This window comes from Mandrillus leucophaeus, unplaced genomic scaffold (assembly GCF_000951045.1).
Source record: "Mandrillus leucophaeus isolate KB7577 unplaced genomic scaffold, Mleu.le_1.0 Scaffold5, whole genome shotgun sequence".
In the NCBI taxonomy this organism is placed as follows: domain Eukaryota; kingdom Metazoa; phylum Chordata; class Mammalia; order Primates; family Cercopithecidae; genus Mandrillus; species Mandrillus leucophaeus.
Genome location: NW_012105364.1, coordinates 5,336,099 through 5,360,820, shown reverse-complemented (window position 1 = coordinate 5,360,820; position 24,722 = coordinate 5,336,099). Strand labels below are relative to the sequence as shown.

Here is a 24,722-nt window from a genome sequence, read left to right as displayed (position 1 = left end):
TGAGCCACTGTGCCAGGCCTCTGAGACATTTTACACTCTATAACTTAGCATCTTTTTAATGATTTGTTAAATTTGAGATTCATCAGTGTCTGAAAGCAGAAACTCTAATTGTAATCTTGTAAAAATGGGCTCCATTTTTTACATCACTTCTTTATTGAGGGTATGAAAAGCCCAGATTGCTGCTTACCAGCACTGTATGAGTAATTTTTGATGCAGGTATGTGTTTTCTTCTTTTTGTATTAATCGGGGCCTAGAAAACCATGTGTAGCATTTTAGAGAATTTAATTCTGGAAATTGGGTGCACAGGTGTTACAAGATGAAAGAGCACAAAAGACACTGAGGTAATCCATATAGGAAGCACTACCACCCCTGGGTTTGGGGGAACAGAAGAGAAGAACCTGGAAGCTCAGAGAGGTCCTCCTGCAGCTGGTAATCTGATCTCCGAGTGGAATGCCATTCAGCTGGTACTCAACCACCAGGAGAGAAGGGGCACAGCTGGAGTTGGGAGGTGCAACACTCCTCCTCTTGCTTGATCAATGCTGATATTATAGCAATGAAAACAGCAAAGAAATCCCTTCTTCCCTTCCAGTCTCCCTAGGCAAAACCTAACAGGATACTGGCAGGAAAGTCTGGAAAACATGGTTGGCAAGCTCAGCCCCAGAGGAATAGTACAACTTGGACAAGAATAGAAGACAGGGCTTGGAAGTGAGAGAGAGAGAGAGAGAGAGAGAAACAGCCAGCACAGCCTTATAGGAGAATTACAGAAACTGTAACTGCCTGGGTGTAGCTTTAGTAATTAAAATGTGCAGCTGATTACCCACAATCATTTATTAAAGAGCACATTATGATAGATCTATTCATAGAGACTTTATGGACCCAAGCCCTGACTTCAGTGAGCTTACGGTATTTTGGTTTTTTCTTTTGAGACGGAGTCTCGCCCTGTCGCCCAGGCTGGAGTACAGTGGCGCGATCTCGGCTCACTGCAACCTCCACCTCCCAGGTTAAAGCGATTCTTCTGCCTCAGCCTCCCAAGTAGCTGGGATTACAGTCATGTGCCACCATGCCCAGCTAATTTTTTGTATCTTTAGTAGAGATGGGGTTTCACCATGTTGGCCCAGCTGACTCCAGACCTCATGATCTGCCCACCTCGGCCTCTCGGGATTACAGGCGCGAGCCACCACGCCCGGCGCTTACAGTATTTTCATAAAATCATCTACTCATCCCTAAGTCATTATGAAGTTGTGTGGTAAAGCTTTTTTTTTCTTTTTCTTTTTTTTTTTGAGATGGAGCCTTGCTGTGTTGCCTAGGCTGGAGTGGCTCACTGCAACCTCCACCTCCCAGGTTCAAGCGATTCTCCTGCCTCAGCCTCCTGAGTAGCTGGAATTAAAGGCAAGCGGCACCACGCCTGGCTAATTGTATTTTTAGTAGAGCTAGGGTTAACCAGGCTGGTCTCGAACTTCAGACCTCGTGATCCCCCAGCCTTGGCCTCCCAAAGTGCTGGGATTACAGACATGAGCCACCACGCCCGCCCTAAAGCTTGTTTTTCTTAAACGTTATATAAAAACATTAACTGGATTATTGTGTTATTAAGTTAACTGGATTATTAAAGTTAACTGGATTATTGTGTTATTAATATTAAGGAATATTTACAAAGTTAACCTGTTGGTATGAAAAATATTTGATTAGTCATACAATTTTGTTAGTTTTAGATGCCCCAAATTAGAAGTTAGTCTTACCCAAGGCAAGGCTACTTCTAAACTTGAACTGTGCTGTTCTCAGTTCTTAACGTAAGAAAGGAGCTTTATCTAGTGACAGTTTGCTCTAGCATGTCATTTAATTTTAATTTTCTTTTTTTTTTGAGACGGAGTCTCGCTGTGTCGCCCAGGCTGGAGTGCAGTGGCCGGATCTCAGCTCACTGCAAGCTCCGCCTCCCAGGTTCACGCCATTCTCCTGCCTCAGCCTCCCGAGTAGCTGGGACTACAGGCACCCGCCACCGCGGCCGGCTAGTTTTTTGTATTTTTTAGCAGAGACGGGGTTTCGCTATGTTAGCCAGGATGGTCTCGATCTCCTGACCCCGTGATCTGCCCGTCTCGGCCTCCCAAAGTGCTGGGATTACAGGCTTGAGCCACCCCGCCTGGCCATAATTTTAATTTTCGAAAGGATGAATTTGGAAGACTACTATATCATAGCTATTTGTTTTTAAAGTTCATTTTGTTAAAAGTCAAAGTAATACATTCATATAATAAAAGATCAAATAGAAGGACTTACAATAAAAATCAATAGTCTTTTGCCATTCTTTCCCTATCCCGAGTCCCACTTTTCAGAGACAATTAACTGTTTTTTGTTTATAGTTTGTTTTGTTTATGGTATCATCAAATAGTAATGCCTCCATAACTCTAAATAATATGTCTATACCACTATTTCTTGATTTATCAAATGGGCATTATTGACTTTCTTTCTTTTTTTTTTTTTTTTTTTTTTTTTGAGACGGAGTCTCGCTCTGTAGTCCAGGCTGGAGTGCAGTGACTTAATCTCGACTCACTGCAAGCTCCACCTCCCGGGTTCACGCCTTTCCCCTGCCTCAGCCACCCGAGTAGCTGGGACTATAGGCGCCCACCACCACGCCCAGCTAATTTTTTTGTATTTCAGTAGAGACGGGGTTTCACGGTGTTAGCCAGGATGGTCTCTACCTCCTGACCTTGCGATCCGCCCTGCCTGCCTCGGCCTCCCAAAGTGCTAGGATAACAGGCGTGAGCCACCGCGCTGGCTTGACTTTCTTTTATGGAATATAAGGTACTTATTTTTTTGGCACTTTTTCTTTCGCTTCTGCTGTTGATAGTTACATTGTAATACCATTTCCATCTCCTCCTGATAGTGTCTCCTGACTCCATCACCATGTAAGGAATAGGATATTAATATTCTAGTCATTCTTTCACCTCTCTGCCCCTCTCCTGCCTCCAAATTTCTGTCAGCCTTATCTTTGCTTTTTCATTGTCATGGTTCATAACTTTTACCTTTTGTTTTGTATTGTATTTCATTTTCTGTATTTTGGTCTGTAGTTGGAGTCTGGAGATGGGACTACATATACAACTATAGCTTCATTTTTTTTTTTTTTTTCAACTGTGGAGCCAGCCCAGTGATGTGGGAGGATATTTTTTTTCTCTCCATGTCTGATATCATCACTCATACACTCTTTGAAAGAGAATTATCCTGGGTCAAATGGATTCTTCTTTTCTTATGTTCAATTTTTACTCAGAATTAAGGCACATTTTACTTTGCTTCTATTTTCACTCTGACTTGAGCTGTGGAATTGTTTTTAATTTTTACTGCTGTGGTGAGATTTCCATCCATTACCTTAGTGTCCCCTGGAGAAGCAAACCCTATAGTTGACTTTAGGCTTCTTGAAAAAGGGTAAAATTTCTATCCTAGTTATGCAGTTTATATTCTGGATATGTCCAAGAATGTAAGTCGAGCCTGCCTAGGTTTTTTTTTGCCCCTGCATTTGGACTGTAGACGGAGGCTAGGTATCAGATTTTCCCTTAGGCAGTTCTTGTGGTTTTTCTTTTGATATGATAATGCTATTGATTAGACTAATGCTTTCTTTTACATTTAGTTACACTTTGATTAGATTTCCTGGCCTGCTCTTTCTGCTTTGATTTTTAAAATACTCTACACTTAATCTCATCTATTATGTGTGGATTAGACTAAATTTAACTCCCTTGGACATTTCCTTCAATTCCAGTAGCTCCTTAGGTATTATTGACTACAAGTACCAGGGTGCTCTGGACCAAGACAATCTTTTTCTGTTTTCTTCCACTAACCCACCCATACTGGCCTAGAGGGACAAAAGTAGGAACTCCTCTGTACCAGATTACCCCTACCCCAACCTCTTGTAGTTTATATAATAAAGAAGGACTTCTTAATTTAATTTTTTTTTAAGAGAGAGGGTCTCACTCTGTCACTCACACAGGAGTGCAGTGGTGTGATCTTGGCTTACTGAAGCCTTGTCCTTCCAGGCTCAAGCAATCCTCTTGCCTTAGCCTCCTGAGTAGCTGGGCTATAGGCACGTGCCATCATGCCCAGCTAATTTTTCATCTTTTGTAGAGACGGGGTCTCCCTACGTTGCTCAGGCTTGTCTCGAACTCCTGGATGTAAGTGATCCTCCCACCTCGGCCTCCCAAAGTGCTAGGATTACGAGTGTGAGCCGCTGTGTCTGGCCAGGAAGGATCTTTAGATGAAGGATATATTGCACCCCAGGTAATGATGCAGGGTAAGAAAGGTTTTAGTAAAATTGTTACCATGTTAAATTATTGTTTGGGGGAATTTTTTTTCTTTTTTCTTTTTTTTTTTTTTAATGAAGTATTAAACTAATCTGCTGAACACCACTGGCTCTGGGTGATATATATGCTGTTTTATTTGAATGTGGTGTTGAGTCACAGGTCATTATGTGTTGCCAGCGCTTTCATCTTACTTTTTATATCAGTTCAGAGGAATCACTCTCAGGTCCATCTGCTGCCTCTTCATTTTGTGCACTGTTGTGAAATTATGCTAGGGGCCTTGGTTTCCTATAGTTTCCTTATTTTATGTCTAGGAGAACAGTATTTCAGTTGCTGGAATTAACATAGGGCTTTTTTAGATGCCTGATTCAGTCTCTTACACACAGTTAAGAAAACTGTCCTCAGAGATGACTGTCTAATTTAGAAATGAAGAAATTGAGGCCCAGTGTTTGTGAGACTAGTCAAGGAATGAGTCAAGAAGGATAGGATCAGGAAGACACAGAGATTCTGGCATCATCATCATAATTAATGTCAGGCACTTATTGCTGGGCACTGTGTTCCTGACTTTATCTGGATTATCTCATTTAATTCTCATATCATCCTTTTGAGAATAGGTAGTCATTTTTTTTTCATTAAAAAAAAAAAAAAAAAAAAAGATAGAATTGTAGCTTAGAGGTTAAGTAACTTGTCCAGGGGTTCTGGATGTCTTGGTGATAGACTGTGCTATTTTATAAAATGGAGAATATTTAATATGTTTTTACCTATTGACAGTTCGCATCACTTTAGCTATCCAGGGAATCTAACTCCTCATGGAGGAATGCTAAAATGCTTCACTAAATTGATTTGGGAGAGTGGGGTCTGATGATGTCCAGCGATATGTCATATGACATATCAGTCATATCTGGCATTAACCAGCCTGCTTCCTTTCTGATTTTATGGAAACATTGTATCATTCATAAGTATCCCATTCTAGTTAAAAGAAGTCAGAAATACCTTTGCCTTTGCTTTTCACAGAGTGTACTGAATAAAAATGGTTAGAGAGGCCGGGCGGTGGCTCATGCCTGTAATCCTAGCACTTTGGGAGACTGAGGTAGGTGGATCACCTGAGGTCAGGAGTTCGAGACCAGCCTGGCCAATATGGTAAAACCCCGTCTCTGCTAAAAATACAAAAATCAGCTGGGCTTGGTGCTGCACCTGTAATCTTAGTTACTTGGGAGGCTGAGGCATGAGAATTGCTTGAATTCTGCCCAGGAGGCGGAGGTTGCAGTGAGCCAAGATCACACCACTGCCCTCCAGCCTGGGCAACAGAGTGAGACTCTGTCTCAAAAAAAAAAAAAAAAATTGGTTAGAGAGGCCAAAGAATGGGATAGGGAAAGAGGTGGAAAGAGATGAGGCTCTAGGCAGAAATGGCAAGCCTGCAAAGCAGACAGCCCTATTGATTCATGCTGTGAACTGCATTCTGGAGCAAAGAATTGAAATCCATTATGCCAAGTGCATAGCCTGCAAATCCCTTTGAAAAGCAGTTAGGTGCCATCTAATCCCAAATCATTTAAAAATAATTTTGAACTACTCAGAATTCTAAAATGCCCTAAGCAGTTTGTCTCGAAGAACAGTGAAATGGATGGAAAAATAGCATTTTTAATGGTATCTTTCTCTCATATATATTTAATTGTGTGACTTAGTGTGTGAAATTGTTTTAGATTAGTACAAATCCGGGGGCTAGGATATATTCCCTTGGATATTCTGAAACTCACATAAAACAGGATATGGAAGGGTAGCTTATGAGGTAGCTTAAACATTCTTTTCTAACTTTGCCATAATATCAGACTTTGGAAAAAGTTGCAAGAATAGTACAAAGAATTCTTATGTACCCTTTACCCAGATTTTCCAAATGTTCATATTTTACCATGTTTTCAAAGACCTCAGAAAACTGAAAATTTGGTTATTTACATAGAAACAAATCACCTAAAGAATAAAGCATAGCAGGATTAGTTTAAGAGAGCAGTTACTCAGATGAACAAAGGATTTTAGAATCAAAAGATCTCAAGATGGAAAAAGGCTTCAAAATAAGATAAAAATTTTACATAAATAATTACGTTCTTTTTACATGTAGCCATAGAGGTCATATTTCTATATCTATATGGTTGACATTTTTTGGTAAACTCCAGATGTGTAGTGCTATATACTGTTACATGATAGTCAAATTTTTAATGTGTGTATATGTTTGTGTGGGTTTGTATTAATACAAGTAGAGTACCTTTGTATTAGTGTTACTGTACAACTAAAGCACTCAGCTTTTTAATATACATCAAAATTTGAAATATGTATGCCTTTTGGCTCAGCAATTTACTTTCAAGAGTTTATTATTCTTAAAATAATTTATTTTTAAAAATAATCATCAAATAGTATACAAAATTTTTAATAAAGATAATACAGGCTGGTTGTATTATTCTACTGTAAGATTAGTCACTTCTTTTTTTAAAATTTATTTTTATTTGTTTGTTTATTTTTTGCTCTGTCGCCGAGGCTAGAATGCAGTGGTGCATCTCAGCTCACTGTAACCTCCGCCTCCTGGGTTCACACCAATCTCCTACCTCAGCCTCCTGAGTAGCTGGGACTACAGGCGCCCGCCACCATGCCCAGCTAATTTTTTGTATTTTTTTAGTAGAGATGGGGTTTCACCGTGCTAGCCAGGATGGTCTTGATCTCCTGACCTTGTGATCTGCCTGCCTTGGCCTCCCAAAGTGCTGGGATTACAGGCGTGAGCCACTGCGCCTGGCTAGATTAGTCACTTCTTTGCACAGAAATTACACTGGTATATAGGGTGATTTTTAAAAGTTAGTTGTAAAATATACATAACAATAAATTTACCATCATAATCATTTTTAGGCATAAGGTTCAGTAGTGTTAAGTACATTCACACTGTTGTGCAGCCAATCTCCGGAAGTCTTTATCTTGCAGAACTGAAACTCTGTTCTCCCAGCCCCTGACAACTACTAGTCTACTTTCTGTCTCTATGAATTTGACTACTCTAGGTGCCTCATATAAGTAGAATCATACAGTATTTGTTCTTTTTTGTGGCTGGCTCATTTCACTGAGCAGAATATCCTCAAGGTTGATCCATGTTGTAGCATGAGTCAGAATTTCCTTTTTTAAAAAACTGGTTTTAAATAAGACTATTTTTTGGAGCAGTTTTAAGTTTACAGCAAAATTGAGTGGAAGATACAGATAATTCCCCTATACTTCTCTCCCTTACACTTGTACAGCTCCCCCACTATCAACATCCTGCACCAGAGTGGTACATTTGGTTCCAATTGTTGAGCCCACATTGACACATTGTTGTTACCCAAAGTCCATAGTTTACATTAGGGTTCCTTCATGGTATTTTACGTATTTGTATTTGAACAAATATATAACTCATATCCACCATTATTGTATCATATAGAGTAGTTTCACTGCCCTGAAAATCCTCGGTGCTCTGCTTGTTCATCCCTCCCTTCCCCCTAATCCTTGGTAACCTCTAATCTTTTTACCATCCCCATAGTTTTGCTTTTCCAGAAGGCTATGTGATTGGAATCATAAGTGTGTAGCCTTTTCATATTGGCTTTTTTCACTTAGCAATATGCATTTAAGCTTCCTCTACATTTTCTCATAGCTTGAAAGCTCATTTCTTTTTAGTGCTGAATGATATTCTATTGTCTGGATGTACCACAGTTTATCCATTCACCTACAGGAGGACATTTTGGTGCTTCCAAGGTTGGGCAATTATGAATAAAATTATAAACATCCATGTGCAGGTTTTTATGTGAATGTAAGTTTTCATCTCCTTTGGGTAAATACAAAGGAGTATAATTGCTGGATTGTATGGTAAGAGTATGTTTACTTTTATAACAGACTGCCACACTGTCTTCCAAAGTGGCTGTACTATGTTGCATTCCCACCAGCAATGAATGAGAGTTCCTGTTGCTCCACATCCTCAATAGCGTTTGATATTGTCAATCTTTCGAGTTTTCGATATTTAAATAGATGCGTAGTGATATCTTATTGTTTTAATTTGTAATTCTCCCATGACATATGATGTTGAGCATCTTTTCATATGCTTATTTACCATTTATGTTTCTTCTTTGGTGAGATCTCTTCAGGTGTTTTGCCCTTTTTTAAATCGGGTTCATTTTCTTATTGTTGAGTTTTAAGAATTCCTTATTTTGGATAACAATCCTTCTGATTCATCTTTTACAAACATTTCCTCGCTGTCTATGTCCTGTCTTCTGATTCTTTTGGCAGTGTCTTTCACAGGGCAAAAGTTTCTTGTTTTAATGGAGTCCAGCTTATCGATTTTTTGCTTTTATGGATTGTGCCTTTGGCATTGTATCTTAAAAGTCATTGCCATACCCAAGGTCAACTAGATTTTCTCCTGTGTTATCTTATAGGACTTTTATGGTTTTGCATTTTACATTTAGGTTTATGATCCATTTTGTATTAGTTCTTGTGAAGGGTGTAAGGTCTGTGTCTAGATTTCTTTTTTTTTTTTTTTTTTTGGTGTGTGATTGTTCACTTGTTCCAGCACCATTCATTGAAAAGACTAATTTTGCCAAACTAATGTATTGCCTTTGCTCCTTTCTCAGAGATCAACTGGCTGTATTTATGTGGGTCTATTTCTGGACTCTCCCTTCTGTTACATTGGTCTATTTCTCTGTTGTTTCGCCAATACCAGATTGTCTTGATTACTGTAGGTTTATGGTAAGTCTTAAAGTTGTGTGGTATCAGTCTTCTGATTTTGTTCTTTCAATATTTTTTTTGGCTGTTCTGGGTCTCTTGCCTCTCCATGTAAACTTTAGTGTCAGTTTGTTGATATCCACAAAATAACTTGCTGGGATTTTGATTGGGACAATGTTGAATCTAGAGATCAGGTTGGAAGAACTGACATCTTGACGGTATTGTGTCTTTCTATCCATGAACATGGAATATCTCTATTTAGTTTTTATTTGATTACTTTCATCAGAGTTTTGTATTTGTTTTCATATACATCTTGTACATATTTTGTTAGATTTATACCTTACTCAGTATTTCACTTTTTGGTGGTACAAATGTAAATGGTATTGTGTTTTTAATTTAATTTCAGATTCCACTTATTCATTTCTAGTACATAGGAAAACAATTAACCTTGTCCCTGCAACCTTGCTGTAATCACTTACTAGTTCCAGGAGTTTTTTTAATTGATTATTTTGGATTTTCTACATCAACAATCATGTCATCTATGAAGAAAGACAGTTCTATTTCTTCCTTCCCAATCAGGGTACCCTTTATTTCTTTTTTAAAAATCTTATTGCATTGGTTAGGACTTCCAGTACAATGTTAAAAAGAAGTGGTGAGAGGTGATTTCCTTGTCTTCTTCCTGACCTTTTTTTTTGAGACAGAGTCCCGCCGTTGCTGTGTCACCCAGGCTGGAGTGTAGTGGCATAATCTCAGCTCACTGCAACCTCTACCTCCTAGGTTCAAGCAATTCTCCTGCCTCAGCCTCCTAAGTAGCTAGGATTACAGATGTGTACCACCACGCCTGGCTAATTTTTATATTTTTAGTACAGACAGGGTTTTTCCATGTTGGCCAGGCTGGTCCCAAACTCCTTACTTCAGGTGATCCACCTCCCTTGGCCTCCCAAAGTGCTGGGATTACAGGTGTGAACCACCGCACCCAGCCTTCTTCGTAATCTTAATGGGAAAGCTTCTAGTTTTTCACAATAAAGTATGATGTTAATAGTAGGTTTTTTGTAGCTGTTCTTTATCAGGTTGAGGAAACTCCCCTCTTTCTAATTAGCGTTTTCTTCCTTTTTAAGACTGAGTAATAGGTGGTACGTGTATACCACTTTTTTTTTTACCCATGCATTCATCAATGGTCACTTGGGTTGCTTCCGTGTTTTGGCTGTTGTGAATAAAGCTGCTATGAACATGGGTGTACAGATGTCTATTCAAGATCCTACTTTCAGTTTCTTCTGGGTATATATATCCAGAAGTGCAATAGCTGGATCATGTGGTAGTTCTATTTTTGATTTTTTTTGAGGAACTAATATGTAAAATTTTATATACAAGGACAAATTTTATACTGCATTGATGTTTATTTTATAACAGCAAAAACTTGGAAGCATATTTGATCAGCAGGTGACTGGTTATATAAATTATGACACATGGATATAATAAAGTATTATGCAGCTCTTTGAAAAAGATATGGTAGCTCTGTATGTTTTGACATGCAACAATGTCCAGATATATTGTAATATGAAAAAGACAGTATGTATGATATGAACCTGTTTTTATTTTAAATCTATGTATGTATGCTCCGAATTTATTTTTCAAAAATAATGAACTTCTGGGGTGGGGAGGAATGGAGATTATAAGTGTGATAGAAGAGCCAACTTTTAACTTTACTGCCTTATAAATTACTGTATCATTTTGGGGTTTAAAGGAAGCACAGTTTTTTGTTTTTTTGAGGGGCAGGGGGTTTGTTTGTTTGTTTGTTTTTGAGACCGAGTCTTGCTCTGTCGCCCAGGCTGGAGTACGATGGCACAACCTTGGCTCACTGCAACCTCTGCTTCCCGGGTTCAAGCACTTCTCCTGCCTCAGCCTCCCAAGTAGCTGGGATTACAGGTGCCCGCCACCACGTCCGGCTAATTTTTTTGTATTTTTAATAGAGACAGGGTTTTGCCATATTGGCCAGGCTGGTCTCGAACTCCTGACCTCAGGTGATCCACCTACCTGGGCCTCTCAAAGTGCTGGGACTACAGGCACGTGCTGCCATGCCCTCAAGAAGCAGTTTTATAAGCAGAAAGACCAATTTGAATTTTTGGGGAAAAAGTTGACTCTCACTTGTCTTTGACATACAGAGAAAATGTTAAGTATTTCACTTATTTACTAAGTGTTTTTATGTCCACAAGGTCAAATGCTAGTCACTGAGGTATCTTGAGTATCTTTTTATTGTTATATTTGAATGTCTTTTTATTATTAAGGGTATCTGTTGTTTTGTGATCTGAGGTATAAAATTAGTACAGCGAATTTCCATCAAAATGGTTTCACATAAGGAACACCACTCTGTCATTTTTGTGTCACATTTGAGTGGTGCTTCCCATTTGCTATGACTTGGTATGGCATGGTAAGTAGCGAAATTGGAAGTTTGTCAAGGTTCCTCTGATCTTGAAGAAAATATCTCTTAGTTTAAGCATTGTGTTATATTACACACTGAATCCTGTTCTTTTTCTTTTTTGTCTGACAGTAGAACTTCATGGAGGAACACGGAGTGACCCAAACTGAACATATGGCTACCATAGAAGCACATGCAGTGGCCCAGCAAGTACAGCAGGTCCATGTGGCTACTTACACTGAGCACAGTATGCTGAGTGCTGATGAAGACTCGCCTTCTTCTCCTGAGGACACCTCTTATGATGACTCAGATATACTCAACTCCACAGCAGCTGATGAGGTGACAGCTCATCTGGCTGCTGCAGGTAATGTTGTTTGGATTAGAAGCTCTTCTTTAATTTTTATTTATTTATTTATTTATTTTGGAGACAGTGTCTTGCTCTGTTGCCCAGGCTGGAGTGCAGCGGCACAATCACAATTCACTGCAGCCTTGATCTTCCGGGTTCAAGTGACCCTCCCATCGCAGTCAGCCTCCAGAGTCGCTGGGACTGCTGATGCGTACCACCACATCTGGCTCATTTTTGTATATTTTGTAGAGACAGAAATCTCACTGTGTTATGCAGACTGGCCTCAAACTCCTGGGCTCAAGCGATCCTTCTGCCTCGGCCTCCTAAATTACTCGGATTACAGGTGTGAGTTACCATGCCTGGCCTTTTTCACAACTTTTTTAAGCCTTGCAGTTATAACTTGAACCTGTGTTGTACTGAGGCTTGAGGTCCAGAATCACTTACTATCAGTGTTATGACTTTGGTTTTATTTTTTCATCTATTCTGCCTGTGTTTTGGCTTTAAACTGAAGCATTTATTCCAATTACATTAAACAGAATCACTGACACATATTTAGATTTAAATTTACCTTCTTTTCTATATGCTTTCTCTTTGCCCTACCTGTTCTGTTTACTTTTCTCTTGGCATTTTCTTTTGTAGTGATTGAAAATTTTCTATTTTTTCATTTCTTTTCTTGTTAGTTTGAAAGTTATAAGCTTTTACTATTATCAATACCTGTAGAAATTATAGCATACATCCTTTATTTATCAATGTCTTATGTTGACTAGGTTCAGTGGCTCACACCTGTAATCCCAGCACTTTGGGAGGCCAAGGTGGGAGGATCACTTTAGCCCAGGAGTTTGAGACCAGCCTGGGCAATGTAGTGCGATCCCATCTCTACCAAAAAAAAAAAAATTAGCTGGGTGTGGTGATGTGCTCCCTAGTCCCAACTACTTAGGAGGCTGTGGTGGGATGACTGATCGCTTGAGCCCAGGTGTTTGAGGGTGCAGTGAGCTATGATTACACCACTGCACTACAGCCTGAGTAACAGAGTGAGAGCCTTGTGTCCAGTTGAAAAAAAAGGAAAAGCAAAAAGTTGTATGTACTTGAAACTTTTAACCTCTCTACAGGGATAATACAAATTTCTTAGAACACTTGCATTTCATGCGCCCATCCTATATGCTATTATTGTCGTTTGGTATACAGTTGGCTCTCTTTACTGTGGATTCCACATCTGTATATTCAACCAATTTTGAATCAAAAGTATTAGGAAAAAAAATTAAAAGTAACAATATAACAATTAAAAATAATACAAATAAAAGGCCAATATAATATAACAACTATTTGTATAGTATTTACATTGTATTAGGTATTATAATATTAGCATTAGTAACCTAGAGATGATACAGAAGGACGTGCGTAGGTTATGTGCAAATGCTACATCATTTTATTTCAGGGACTTGAGCATCTGCACATCAAGGTGCTGGAACCAATTTCACGAGAGTTTGAAGGGACAACTGTATTTTAAACACCACAAGACAATTTTTTTTTTTTTTTTTTTGAGATGGAGTCTCACTCTGTCACCCAGGCTGGAGGGCAATGGCACAATCTTGGCTCACTGCAACCTCTGCCTCCTGGGTTGGAGCAACTCTCCTGTCTCAGCCTCCCGAGTAGCTGGGATTACAGGTGTGTGCCACCATGCCCAGCTAATTTTTGTGTTTTTAGTAGAGATGGGGTTTCACCCTGTTGGCCAGGCGGGTCTTGAACTCCTGACCTCAGGTGATCCACCCACCTTGGCCTCCCAGAGTGCTGGGATTATAGGCGTGAGCCACCGCATCTAGCCAACAATATTTTTATTTAATAAATAATATTCATTTTTTTTTCCTGCATCTCCAACTGGTCTCCTGAGATGGTTTTTCTTCCGCCTAAAAACACCATTTAGTATTTGCATTAGCATGGATCTGCTAGTAGCAAGTTCTATTTTTGCTTGTCCATGAATGTTTTTACTTAAACTTCAACCTTGAAGGATGTTTTCACTGAGTATGGAATTCTAGCTTGGTGGTTATTCTTTCCTCATGTTGAAAGGTACTGTTCTGCTGTCTTCTGGATTCCACTGTTGCTATTGAGAATTCAGCTATTTCATTCTAACTGCTCGTCTTTCAAAGATTATCTCCCACATAGCCTGCCCCCTCTCCCCACCCAACTGATTTTTCTCTTTAGTTTTTGTGATGTATTTGGCTCTGATTTCTATTTATTTATTCTGTTTAGGATTTTTTTGTACATCTTGACTATGTGGACCAATGTCATCAATTCTGGGACATTTTAGCCACTAGATTTTGCTTCTGCTGCATTCCATCTCTTTTCATTCCATGGCTCCAGTTACTTATGTTAGTCTTCCTCACTTGTATGTCTGTTACTATCTGTTCTGTATGTATCATCTTTCTGTGTAGTTTCTTCTGTCTTTCAACTTGTGATTTTCTTCTTTAGCTATTGTATTAGTCCGTTTTCACGCTGCTGATAAGAGATACCCATGACTGGGAAGAAAGAGGTTTTAATGGACTTACAGTTCCACCTGGCTGGGGAGGCCTCACAATCATGGTGGAAGGCAAGGAAGAGCAAGTCACGTCTTGCATGAATGGCAGCAGGCAAAAAGAGAGAGAGCTTGTGCAGGGGAACTCCTCCTTTTAAAACCATCAGATCTTGTGAGACTTATTCACTATCACAAGAACAGCATGGGAAAGATCTGCCCCCATGATTCAGTTACCTCCCACCGGGTCCTTCCCACAACATGTGGGAATTATGGGAGTATAATTCAAGATGAGATTTGAGTGGGGACATAGAGCCAAACCATATCATTCCGCCCTGGCCCCTCCTAAATTTCATGTCCTCACATTTCAAAACCAATCATGCCTTCCCAACAGTCCCCCAGAGTCTTAATTCATTTCAACATTAACTTAAAAGTCCACAGTCTAAAGTCTCATCTGAGACAAGGCAAGTCCCTTCTGCCTATGAGCCTGTAAAATCAAACGCAAGTTAGTTACTTCCTAGATGGCAGTGGGGGTACAGGGATTGGACAAATACAGCCATTTCAAATGGGAGAAATTGGCCAAACAAAAGGGCTACAGGCCCCATGCAAGTCCAGAATCCAGCAGGGCAGTCAAATCTTAAAGCTCCAAAATGATCTCCTTTGATTCCATGTCTCACATCCAGGTCATGCTGATGCAAGAGGTGGGGTCCCATGGTCTTGGACAGCTCTGACCCCTGTAGCTTTGCAGGATACAGCCTCCCTCTCAACTACTTTCATGGGCTGGTATTGAGTGTGTGTGGCTTTTCCAGGCAAACAATGCAAGCTGTCGGTGGATCTACCGTTCTGGGGGCTGGAGGACAGTGGCCCTCTTCTCACAGCTCCACTAGGCAGCGCTCCAGAAGGGACGCTGTGTGGGGTCTCCAACCCAACCCCACATTTCCCTTTCACACTGCCCAAGCAGAGGTTCTCCATGAGGGCCCCACCCCTGCAGCAAACTTCTGCCCTGCATATCCAGGCATTTTCATACATCTCTGAAATCCAGGCATAGGTTCATAAACTCCAGTCCTTGACTTCTGTACACTTGCAGGCTCAACACCTTTGTGGAAGCTGCCAAGACTTGGGGCTTGCAGCCCCTGAAGCCATGGCCCGAGCTCTGTGTCAGCCCCTTTCAGCCACAGCTGAGCAGCTAGGATGCAAGGCACCAAGCCCCTAGGCTGCACACAGCACAGGGACCCTGGGCCCAGCCCTTGAAACCTCCTAGGTATCCAGGCCTGTGATGGGAGGGGCTGCCATGAAGACCTCTGACATGCTCTGGAAACATTTTTTCCATTGTCTTGGGGATTAACATTCATCTCCTTGTTACTTATGCAAATTTCTGCATCCAGCTTGAATTTCTCCTCAGAAAATGGGATTTTCTTTTCTATGGCATTGTCAGGCTGCAAATTTTCTGAGCTTTCATGTTTTCCTTCCCTTATAAAACTGAATGCCTTTAACAGCACCCAAGTCACCTCTTGAATGCTTTGCTGCTTAGAAATTTCTTCTGCCAGATACCCTAAATCGTCTTTCTCAAGTTCAAAGTTTCACAAATCTCTAGGGCAGGGGCAAAATGCCACCAGTCTCTTTGCTGAAAATAACAAGAGTCACCTTTGTTCCAGTTCCCAACAAGTTTCTCATTTCCACCTGAGACCACATCAACCTGGACTTTATTGTCCATATCACTATCAGCATTTTGGGCAAAGCCATTCAGCAAGTCTCTAGGAAGTTCCAAACTTTCCCACATTTTCCTGTCTTATACTGAGCCCTCCAAACTGTTTGAACCCCTGCCTGTCCCAAAGTCGCTTCCACATTTTTAGGTATCTTTTCAGCAGCACCCCATTCTTAGCACCAATTTACTGTATTAGTCCATTTTCACACTGCTGATAAAGACACACTCAAGACTGGGACGAAAAAGAGGTTTCAGTGGACTCACAGATCCATGTGGCTGGGGAGGCCTCACAATCATGGCAGAAGGCAAGGAGGAGCAAGTCATGTCTTACATGGATAACAGCAGGCAAAGAGTGAGAGAGCTTGTGCAGGGGAATTCCTCTTTTTTAAACCCCCAGATCTCATGAGACTTACTCACTATCACAAGAACAGCACTGGAAAGACCTGCCCTCCTGATTCAGTTACCTCCCACCAGCTTCCTCCCACAACATGCGGGAATGATGAGAGTACAATTCAAGATGAGATTTGGGTGGGGACACAGCCAAACCATATCAGCAGTGTTTAAGGTGCCTTTTTTATGTTCTCTTTTCTTTGTTTTTTCTTTATTTATTAAGGTGCTTTTAAATCTGTTCATTGCCCTATTAATTTTGGTAATTGTTAGTAGTTTAACAAAAACTAACCATTTTTTTCCCTCCAGTTTTAGAATTTCTAGTGTTTTTGTGTGTGTGTGTGTGTGTGTGTGTGTGTGTGTGTGTGTGTGTGTGTGTTTCCTCCCAGATTTTCACTGAACAGTTTCCAATAGTGGAAAAACATTTCTTTTAAGCAAATAATTTTATAATTTACCTGGTAATTCTCTCAAGTCCCAATGAGTCTGTTTCTGTTACATGTTGTTAATGTCATTTCTTGTTCACGTTGGCTGTTTTCTTGGTGTACTGTTATATTTCAATGAATGCTGGATGCTGTGTTTGGAAAATTATTTCTAGAAATAATTTGGGGTCTAGTATAATGTTATCTTCCTCTAGAGAGGATTTTTGTTTGCTTCTGCCAGATGCCTGAGGGCACTAGCAAGCCTGGATCATCTTAATCCAATTTAAGGTTTTGAGATTTTCTGGGCTACTAAATTACTTAAAGCTGGGCTACATTTTATATCATTCACTCTCCTAGTTACATTGAACTTTTAACACCATGGTGAAAAGACTTCATATAAACCGTGCCTGAATGGGTATGATATTAGCTATTGATCTTAGAAGGTATTTAGAAAAGCTGGACAAGAAATTAATGATGAAGAATGGCCAAAATACTACATGTTTTGAATATATGCTGTATTTAAGAAGAGGAAGACAGATGCAATGACGAACACCCTTATTACTGTCGGTTACTGTCCACTGTGTATTTCTGGAGTGGTGAATTTAAAAATAAGTCTTAGTGGCAAAACACATGAAATGTTTGTAAAATATGTTTTGTGAAATGCTCATGTGTTCCAGCAGAGGGCATCTTAACATCATGAATCCAGGTCCACTGCTTTTCTATGAAGGAAGATGCTTTTGAGACATGGCTTTGCTGTATTACTGTACCGCTTTGTCATAGTGTTAAGACCAGGAAAAGACTTTAATTTGACTTTTTGTGTGGCACATGCGGAAAGTGAGATACAGCTGGTAGAAATGACTTACCATTTGATCATTTAATATTCAATTATTGAGGAATTATAATGTATAGTGCATATATGTAACCTATGTAGATACTATGAACAAGGCGGGCAAGAGTTTGCTTCTTAGGAATGCAAAAGGCTTATTGGGGGGAGAAAAAGAGTTTGTTTCTGAAGGAGCTTTCATCCAGTAGTGGGGGAGGGCTACCAATAATAAAGTAAAATAATTTGAGAAAGCATTGGATCTTCTGAGTAAAATAATGAGAGAAGGTAATGGAGAGAGAAGGACAGCAGATTGCTGCTAGTTTGGGTGGTCTGGGAAGGCTTCTCTGAGGAGGCAGGTTGTGACTGACAGGCAGTTAGGTGTCAGCAAAGAGGATTGCATTTCAGACTGAGAAACATTGAAAGCAAGGACTTGCAGATGGGAAATGGGAAGGAAGCCAGTGTGGTTGGAGCCTTGTGAGGCAGGCATGAGTCAGACCACCCAGGGCCTAGGGGCTGTGTGTGGTAAGGAATTTTGAGAGGCAGCAGAGCACAGTGCTTACCTGCCCAGGCTCTGGAATCAGGTTTCCTGGGTTGGAATCCCAACTCTACTTAACCAGCTTGGGAATTTTTCTGAGGAGCTGGTCTGTAGCATTCATCATATCTGAAAGGTGACCCAGAAAATGTAAATGACCATTTACTATATTGTGTTGCCCCTCAGAAACACTTCTAATTCTCTGCAGCACAGACAGCCTCTGATTATTGTTGATTTTCAAGAAAAAAAAAGTTTATAAGTAGTGCAACTAAATGAAATCTTCAAGTAATAAAACAACAATATCTCAAGTTGGTTGACCTCTTTTAGTATCAATCACCAGTATGTTGGTTTTTGTTGTTGTTTTTTGAGACAGGGTTTCACTCTGTTGCCCAGACTGGAGTGCAGTGGTACAATCATGACTTACTGCAGCCTCAGCCTCCTTGGACTCAGGTGATCCTCCCACCTCAGCCTCCTGGACAGGTGCATGCCACCATGCCCAGCTAATTTTTAAATTTTTTGCAGACATGCCGTTTTGCCATGTTGTCCAGGGCTGGTCTTGAACTCCAGGGCTCAAGCGATCCTCCTGCCTTGGCCTCCCAAAGTGTTGGGATTACAGACGTGAGCCACTGGGCCTAGCCCTAGAGGACTTCTTTTTAAACAAAATTGGATTTATTATTTCATTTTCTTTGAAATGATAAGAGATAGGGTAATAAAGAAGTGGAGAAAGATTCATATGGTCTATAGACATTAGTATCTTGAGAGTGATAGTTTTGGTAAATTGTCCAGCAAGTAGAAAATACTTGAATATTTGAATCATACAGAGAAGTATCAAGGTTGACGTAACGAATGCATGTGCACCCACTGCCCAGCTTTTCAGTTATTACTGCTTTCACATGTTTGCATCAAATTGTTTTTTAAGAAATAAAAAGTACAGGCCGGGTGCGATGGCTCATGCCTGTAATCCCAGCACTTTGGGAGGCCGAGGTGGGCAGATCACAAGGTCAGGAGATCAAGACCGTCCTGGCTAACACGATGAAACCCTGTCTACTAAAAATACAAAAAAATTAGCGAGGCGTGGTGGCGGGCGCCTGTAGTCCCAGCTATTCGGGAGGCTGAGGCAGGAGAATGACGTGAACCCGGGAGGCAGAGTTTGCAGTGAGCTGAGATTGCGCCACTGCACTCCAGCCTGGGCGACAGAGCGAGATTCCGTCTCAAAAAAAAAAAGAAAAGAAATAAAAAGTACAGATGTGGTTGAAATTTTCAGTGGAACTCTTTCTAATCCTGCTCCCTTCCCTCCCTCCATCCACTGGGGTAACCAGTATTCTAGGTTTGGTCTTTGTCATTCTCTTGCATTTGTCTATATTTGCTATTATGTGTCTGTATGATTAAACAATACTTAGCATTGTTTTGCATGTGTTAAATTTTATATTAATGGTATCACTGTGATACTATGTTTCTGTAATATGTTTATCTCATTCAACATTTTTTTGAGATTCACCCATGTTGATAATGTGGCTGTTTTTATTTTAACTGTTATTTGGTGTTCCATTCATTATCTGAATATTTCTTTCTCCGTTGTTGTTGTTTTTTTGAGATGGAGTTTCACTCTGCTGCCCTGGCTGGAGTGCAGTGGCGTGGTCTCAGCTCACTGCAACCTCTGCCTCCTGGGTTCAAGCAGTTATCCTGCCTCAACCTCCTGAGTAGCTGGAACTACAAGCACACACCACCATGCCTGGTTAATTTTTGTATTTTTAGTAGAGATGGGGTTTTACCATGTTGGCCATGCTAGTCTTGAACCTCAAGTGATCCGCCCACCCCAGCCTCCCAAAGTGTTGGAATTACAGGCGTGAGCCACGGCATCCAGCCTGAATATTTCATATATTGGTAGATACTCAGGTTGTTTGTAATTTTTTCTATTTTGACAATGTACCACAGTAATACATTTTACATTGTGACCCAAAATAAATGAATACACATGTAGCCAAAACTACAATTTTTAATGAGGTCATACCCCTACTGCAAATTATATACTCTGTGATGTGTTCTGCTCTGTTCTATTTTATTAGAAAAAAATGCACTCGACCGGGCACAGTGGCTCACGCCTGTAATCCCAGCACTTTGGGAGGCCGAGGCGGGTGGATCACCTCAGGTTGGGAGTTCGAGAGCAGCCTGACCAACATGGAGAAACCCCGCCTCTACTAAAAATACAAAATTAGCTGGGCGTGGTGGCACATGCCTATAATCCCAGCTACCAGGGAGGCTGAGGCAGGAGAATTGCTTGAACCTGGGAGGCGGAGGTTGCGGTGAGCCGAGATCGTGCCATTGCACCCCAGCCTGAGCAACAAGAGTGAAACTCTGTCTCAACAAAAAAAAAAACACTCATGAGCCACTGAAAGGTCACACTAGCTGTAGCTTGAAAAGTACTACTGGAGGATGTACCCAGGAGGGGAACTGGAGGGCCAAAGATGTCCATTTTCAACTTTACTAGATATTGCTAAATGTCTTTCCAAATCGTGTTCATTTACATCCCCACAAGCAGTGTGCTGTAGTGCCTGTTGCTTCTCATTCTCACTATTGGTGTTACCAGTCTTTTTCATTTTTGCCAATCTGGTAGGTATGAAATGGCGTCTCAGTGTTGGTTTAATTTGCATTTTTGAGCTAGAGGTTCCAGCCAGTGCAGTAAGACAAAGTAGAGCACCATTTTAGATCTTTATTGACTTCTCAATTTTCTTTATTTGCCTATTTCCTGTTTATACCTTTGCCCATTTTCCAACTCAGTTTTTTGGTCTTTTTTCATATCAATTTGTAAAAATTACTGATATATATTTTGCATTCCTTTCCCAATAATATGTAATATGTAATTATTTTAATATTACATTTAATATTACATATTATGTAATCTGGGAGGCGGAGGTTGCAGTATGCATTTTTATGCATACATAAAAATAATATGTAATTATTTTCTCCCAGTTTGTTGCCCACCCCATTTATTTTATTTTTTTGTTCATGAAGGTTCTTATTTATATTATTGTGAAATTTATTAATCTTTTACCTTATGGTTTATCCTTTTGGGATTTTGTTTAAGGAATTCTTCTTAACTCTGACTTTATAAAATATATTAGTGTATTGTAGAAATTATAATTTTTTCAAATTTTCATTTTTAAAGGTATTTATTTATTTATTAGAGCTAGGGTCTCACTCTGCCCCTCTCTTGCCCTCCCCTGCTCCTCTTTCTTTTTTTGATACGGAGTCTTGCTCTGTCACCCAGGCTGGAGTGCAGTGGTGTGATCTTGGCTCACTGCAACCTCCGCCTCCCAGATTCAAGCGATTTTCCTGCCCCAGCCTCCCAAGTAGCTGGGACTACAGGCATGCGCCACCATGCCCAGCTAATTTTGTATTTTTAGTGGAGATGGAGTTTTACCATCTTGGTCAAGCTGGTCTCAAACTCCTGACCTCAGGTGATCCTCCCGCCTCAGCCTCCCAAAGTGCTGGGATTACAGGCATGAGCCACTGCGCCTGGCCAGATCTTGAGTTTCATGAGTATATACATTTTTAAAATTTATTGAATGTATACTTGGATTTGTACACTTCATTATATGCAAATTTTACCTCAAAAGAAAAAAACTGTAAAATATTGAACTCTAGCTGATGCTGTACCTGCTGAAGTATTTAGGGGGATCATACTGATATTCGCAGTTTGCTTTGAAACACATTAAAAAAACCTCAATGTGAGTTGATGAATGGATAGAAAGATGGATAGATATGTATAATAAGATGTTAAAATTCAACTTTGCACATATGTTTGGAAGTTTTTATAATAAAATATTGGACTCCTACAACTCAGCTGCAAGAAACCAAATAACTCAATATAAAAAATGGGCAAGGGACTCGAATAGACATCTCTGTAAAGAAGACATAAAATCACCAACAGGTTAGATGCTCAACTGTCATCAAAAATATAAAAGATAACTGGTGGCAGTGAGGTCATAGAGCAACTGGAACCCTTATATACTGTTGGGAATATACAGTGGTCCAGCCACTATGGAAAACAGCATGGAGATTCCTCCAAAAAATTAAAACTAGAATTGCCATATATGATCCTAGCGTCTCACTTCTGGGTATTTATCCAAGAGAATTAAAATCAGGACCCCAAAGAGATATCTGCACTTCCTTGTTCATTGTTGTGTTATTTACAATAGCAAGATGTGAAAATAGCCTAAATGCCCATTGGTGGATGAATGACTAAAGCAATTGTGATCTGCATGTACAATGGAACATTATTCACCCTTAAAAACACAAGAGATTGCTGTCATATGTGACAACATGGTTCAACCTTGGGGACATTATGATAAGTGAAACAAACTGGTCATAGAAAGACACACACTGCATGATTGTACTTATAGAAGGTATCTAAAATAGTCATAGAAACAGAGGAGAATGGTGGTTGCCAGGATCTGGGGTGAGGGACAGATGGGGAGTTGCTCTTCAGTGACGCAAGGGGAATAAGTTCTAGATAGCCGTATAACATTAGGCTTATAGTTAGCAATGATGTATTGTACACTTTACATTTTAAGAGAGTAGATAATATGTTGAGTGTTCTTACCACAATTTTGAAAAATAAATAAAATGTTGGGAAACGCAGCAATAAAATTTTTTCCATAACGGCTATTTATGATGGAAAGAAAGGTAAAAAGCAGTCGTTTATTTTTTATTTGCTTTGAGGTTCTTTAGAGGGGTTTATTTAAGTCAGGCTGATTATATTACTAACAACATGTAGAAAAGTTCATTTAGGTTTACAGGGAGGCTTATTTTATTTGACCCACTTAGAATATATATGCCAATATACAGATGAGCAATTAAATTTAATTTTTATTTAAGCCTTTTACAAGATTCACAAATAAAGATAAAGGTAACATGCCTTTTAAAAAAGATTGTCTTTGATATGTTGAGGTCCCAGGAATCAGAGACTTCAACAGTTCCTTAGAGTCTACCCTCCATCTACCCTTGAAAAGACAAAACAAGACATTATACATTAGTTTCAGGGCAAGCCAGACTAACTTTTATTAACATTTTCTCAGAGTGGGAAAGTTATCTCTTTTCTGCCAGAATGCCTTCATCAACTTGACCTTGTGTTGAACATCTCCATTTTTGGCACAATTCCCAGATATACAAGAAAATTTTTTCAGTTACGATGGTATTCATTCAGATACTCCTTTAGGTGTTGTTGGAGTTCCAAATGTGAGTGATTATCTCCAACTTCCTTAACTTGGCAATCTCTTGGAGTAATGGAAACAGGGACACAGGGATAGAAGTAAAATCTGTAAATTTTTTCAATTTTGGCAAGCTTTTCCTCTTAGTGCTGCAATTTTTCCTAGCACCTCTAAGAATATTGCCTTAACAGTATGGGCATGCTGGCAAAACAAAGCCAAACAAAAACAACATTATACAAAATTCAAACTGGTGTGTGGTGGGGAGGTGTAAATCATTTGCTTTTTTACAAGATTCATTATATGTTTTATTGGTAAATCACAATATGAATCATGTTAAACAATAGTGAAGTATATTGATAATATCAGGACCATTCTATATTTACTGACAAACGTATTGGGAACGCAGTGCTACCTTTTTTGTACCTTTAATTGTTTCTGTCTTGAACAGTTTACAGGCAGCTGCCTAATCTCAGCACATACGTTATTATTTCAGGTCCTGTGGGAATGGCCGCTGCTGCTGCTGTGGCAACAGGAAAGAAACGGAAACGGCCTCATGTATTTGAGTCTAATCCATCTATCCGGAAGAGGCAACAAACACGTTTGCTTCGGTGAGGGCTCCCTTATCCATATTATTACTATTCCTCAAATACTTCCTGTGAATGACAGACTTAGAACATATATGGTTAGGTTTGTCAAGGATGCTTGGTTTGATTCCTTGATGACAGATGTAGACTTAAAAGTATTCTTACAAAATTAAATACATGAAAACAAAGAAATATGATTTAACAGATATGTAATATCACATTAATCCATTCAGAAAAGTTGTATGCCTGCTATGTGCAAGCCATTGTTGTAGACATTGGGCATAGAAGAGTGAACAAAACAAGTTGCTTTAAATAGCTTGTATCCTGCTAGAAGGGGGAAAGAAAAAAAACGATATGCAATATGTCAGGTGATGATAAGTGCAATGGGAAAAAAAATACAGTGGAGTAAGGAAAATAGAAAAGTCAGGAGGTAGGGGGATATAGTCATTTTTCTCTTTTATGAGGATGGTCTGGGAAATGCTTTTTGATAAGGCAGCCTTTGAACAGAGACTTGAAGACGCTGAAAGAGCACACACGTTGATACTGAGGGGAAGAACATCTCAGGCAGGGGGAGTATCAAGAACAAAGACCCCGAAGTGTGAACGTGGTAGTTGTTTTTGAGGAACAGCCAGGGAGATATGAGAAGATGTTTGGAGTAGTAGAGAAGAGCCACTCCAGGAGATCTTTTTTTTTTTTTTTTTTGATAGATGCGGTCTTGCTATGTTGTCTAGGCTGGTCTGGGACTCCTGGCCTCAAGCAATCCTTGTGCCTCATCCCCAAAATGCTGGGATTACAGGTGTG

At 39.9% G+C, this 24,722-nt stretch overlaps 1 protein-coding gene across 3 annotated transcripts in view; it reads left to right on the top strand.

Annotated features, from left to right (window-relative positions):
* Positions 1-24,722, top strand: part of NRF1 (nuclear respiratory factor 1) — a 132,478-nt gene that overhangs the window by 16,627 nt on the left and 91,129 nt on the right. For 2 of the 3 annotated variants that reach the window (XM_011995878.1, XM_011995877.1), the window contains exons 2-3: positions 11,542-11,773; positions 23,831-23,945. In XM_011995878.1, the coding sequence (XP_011851268.1) occupies positions 11,551-11,773; positions 23,831-23,945 (338 nt within the window). In that variant the 5' untranslated portion in view covers positions 11,542-11,550. Of the gene's footprint in view, positions 1-11,539; positions 11,774-23,830; positions 23,946-24,722 lie in introns of those variants that run through there. The other variant, XM_011995879.1, reaches the window with a different exon arrangement.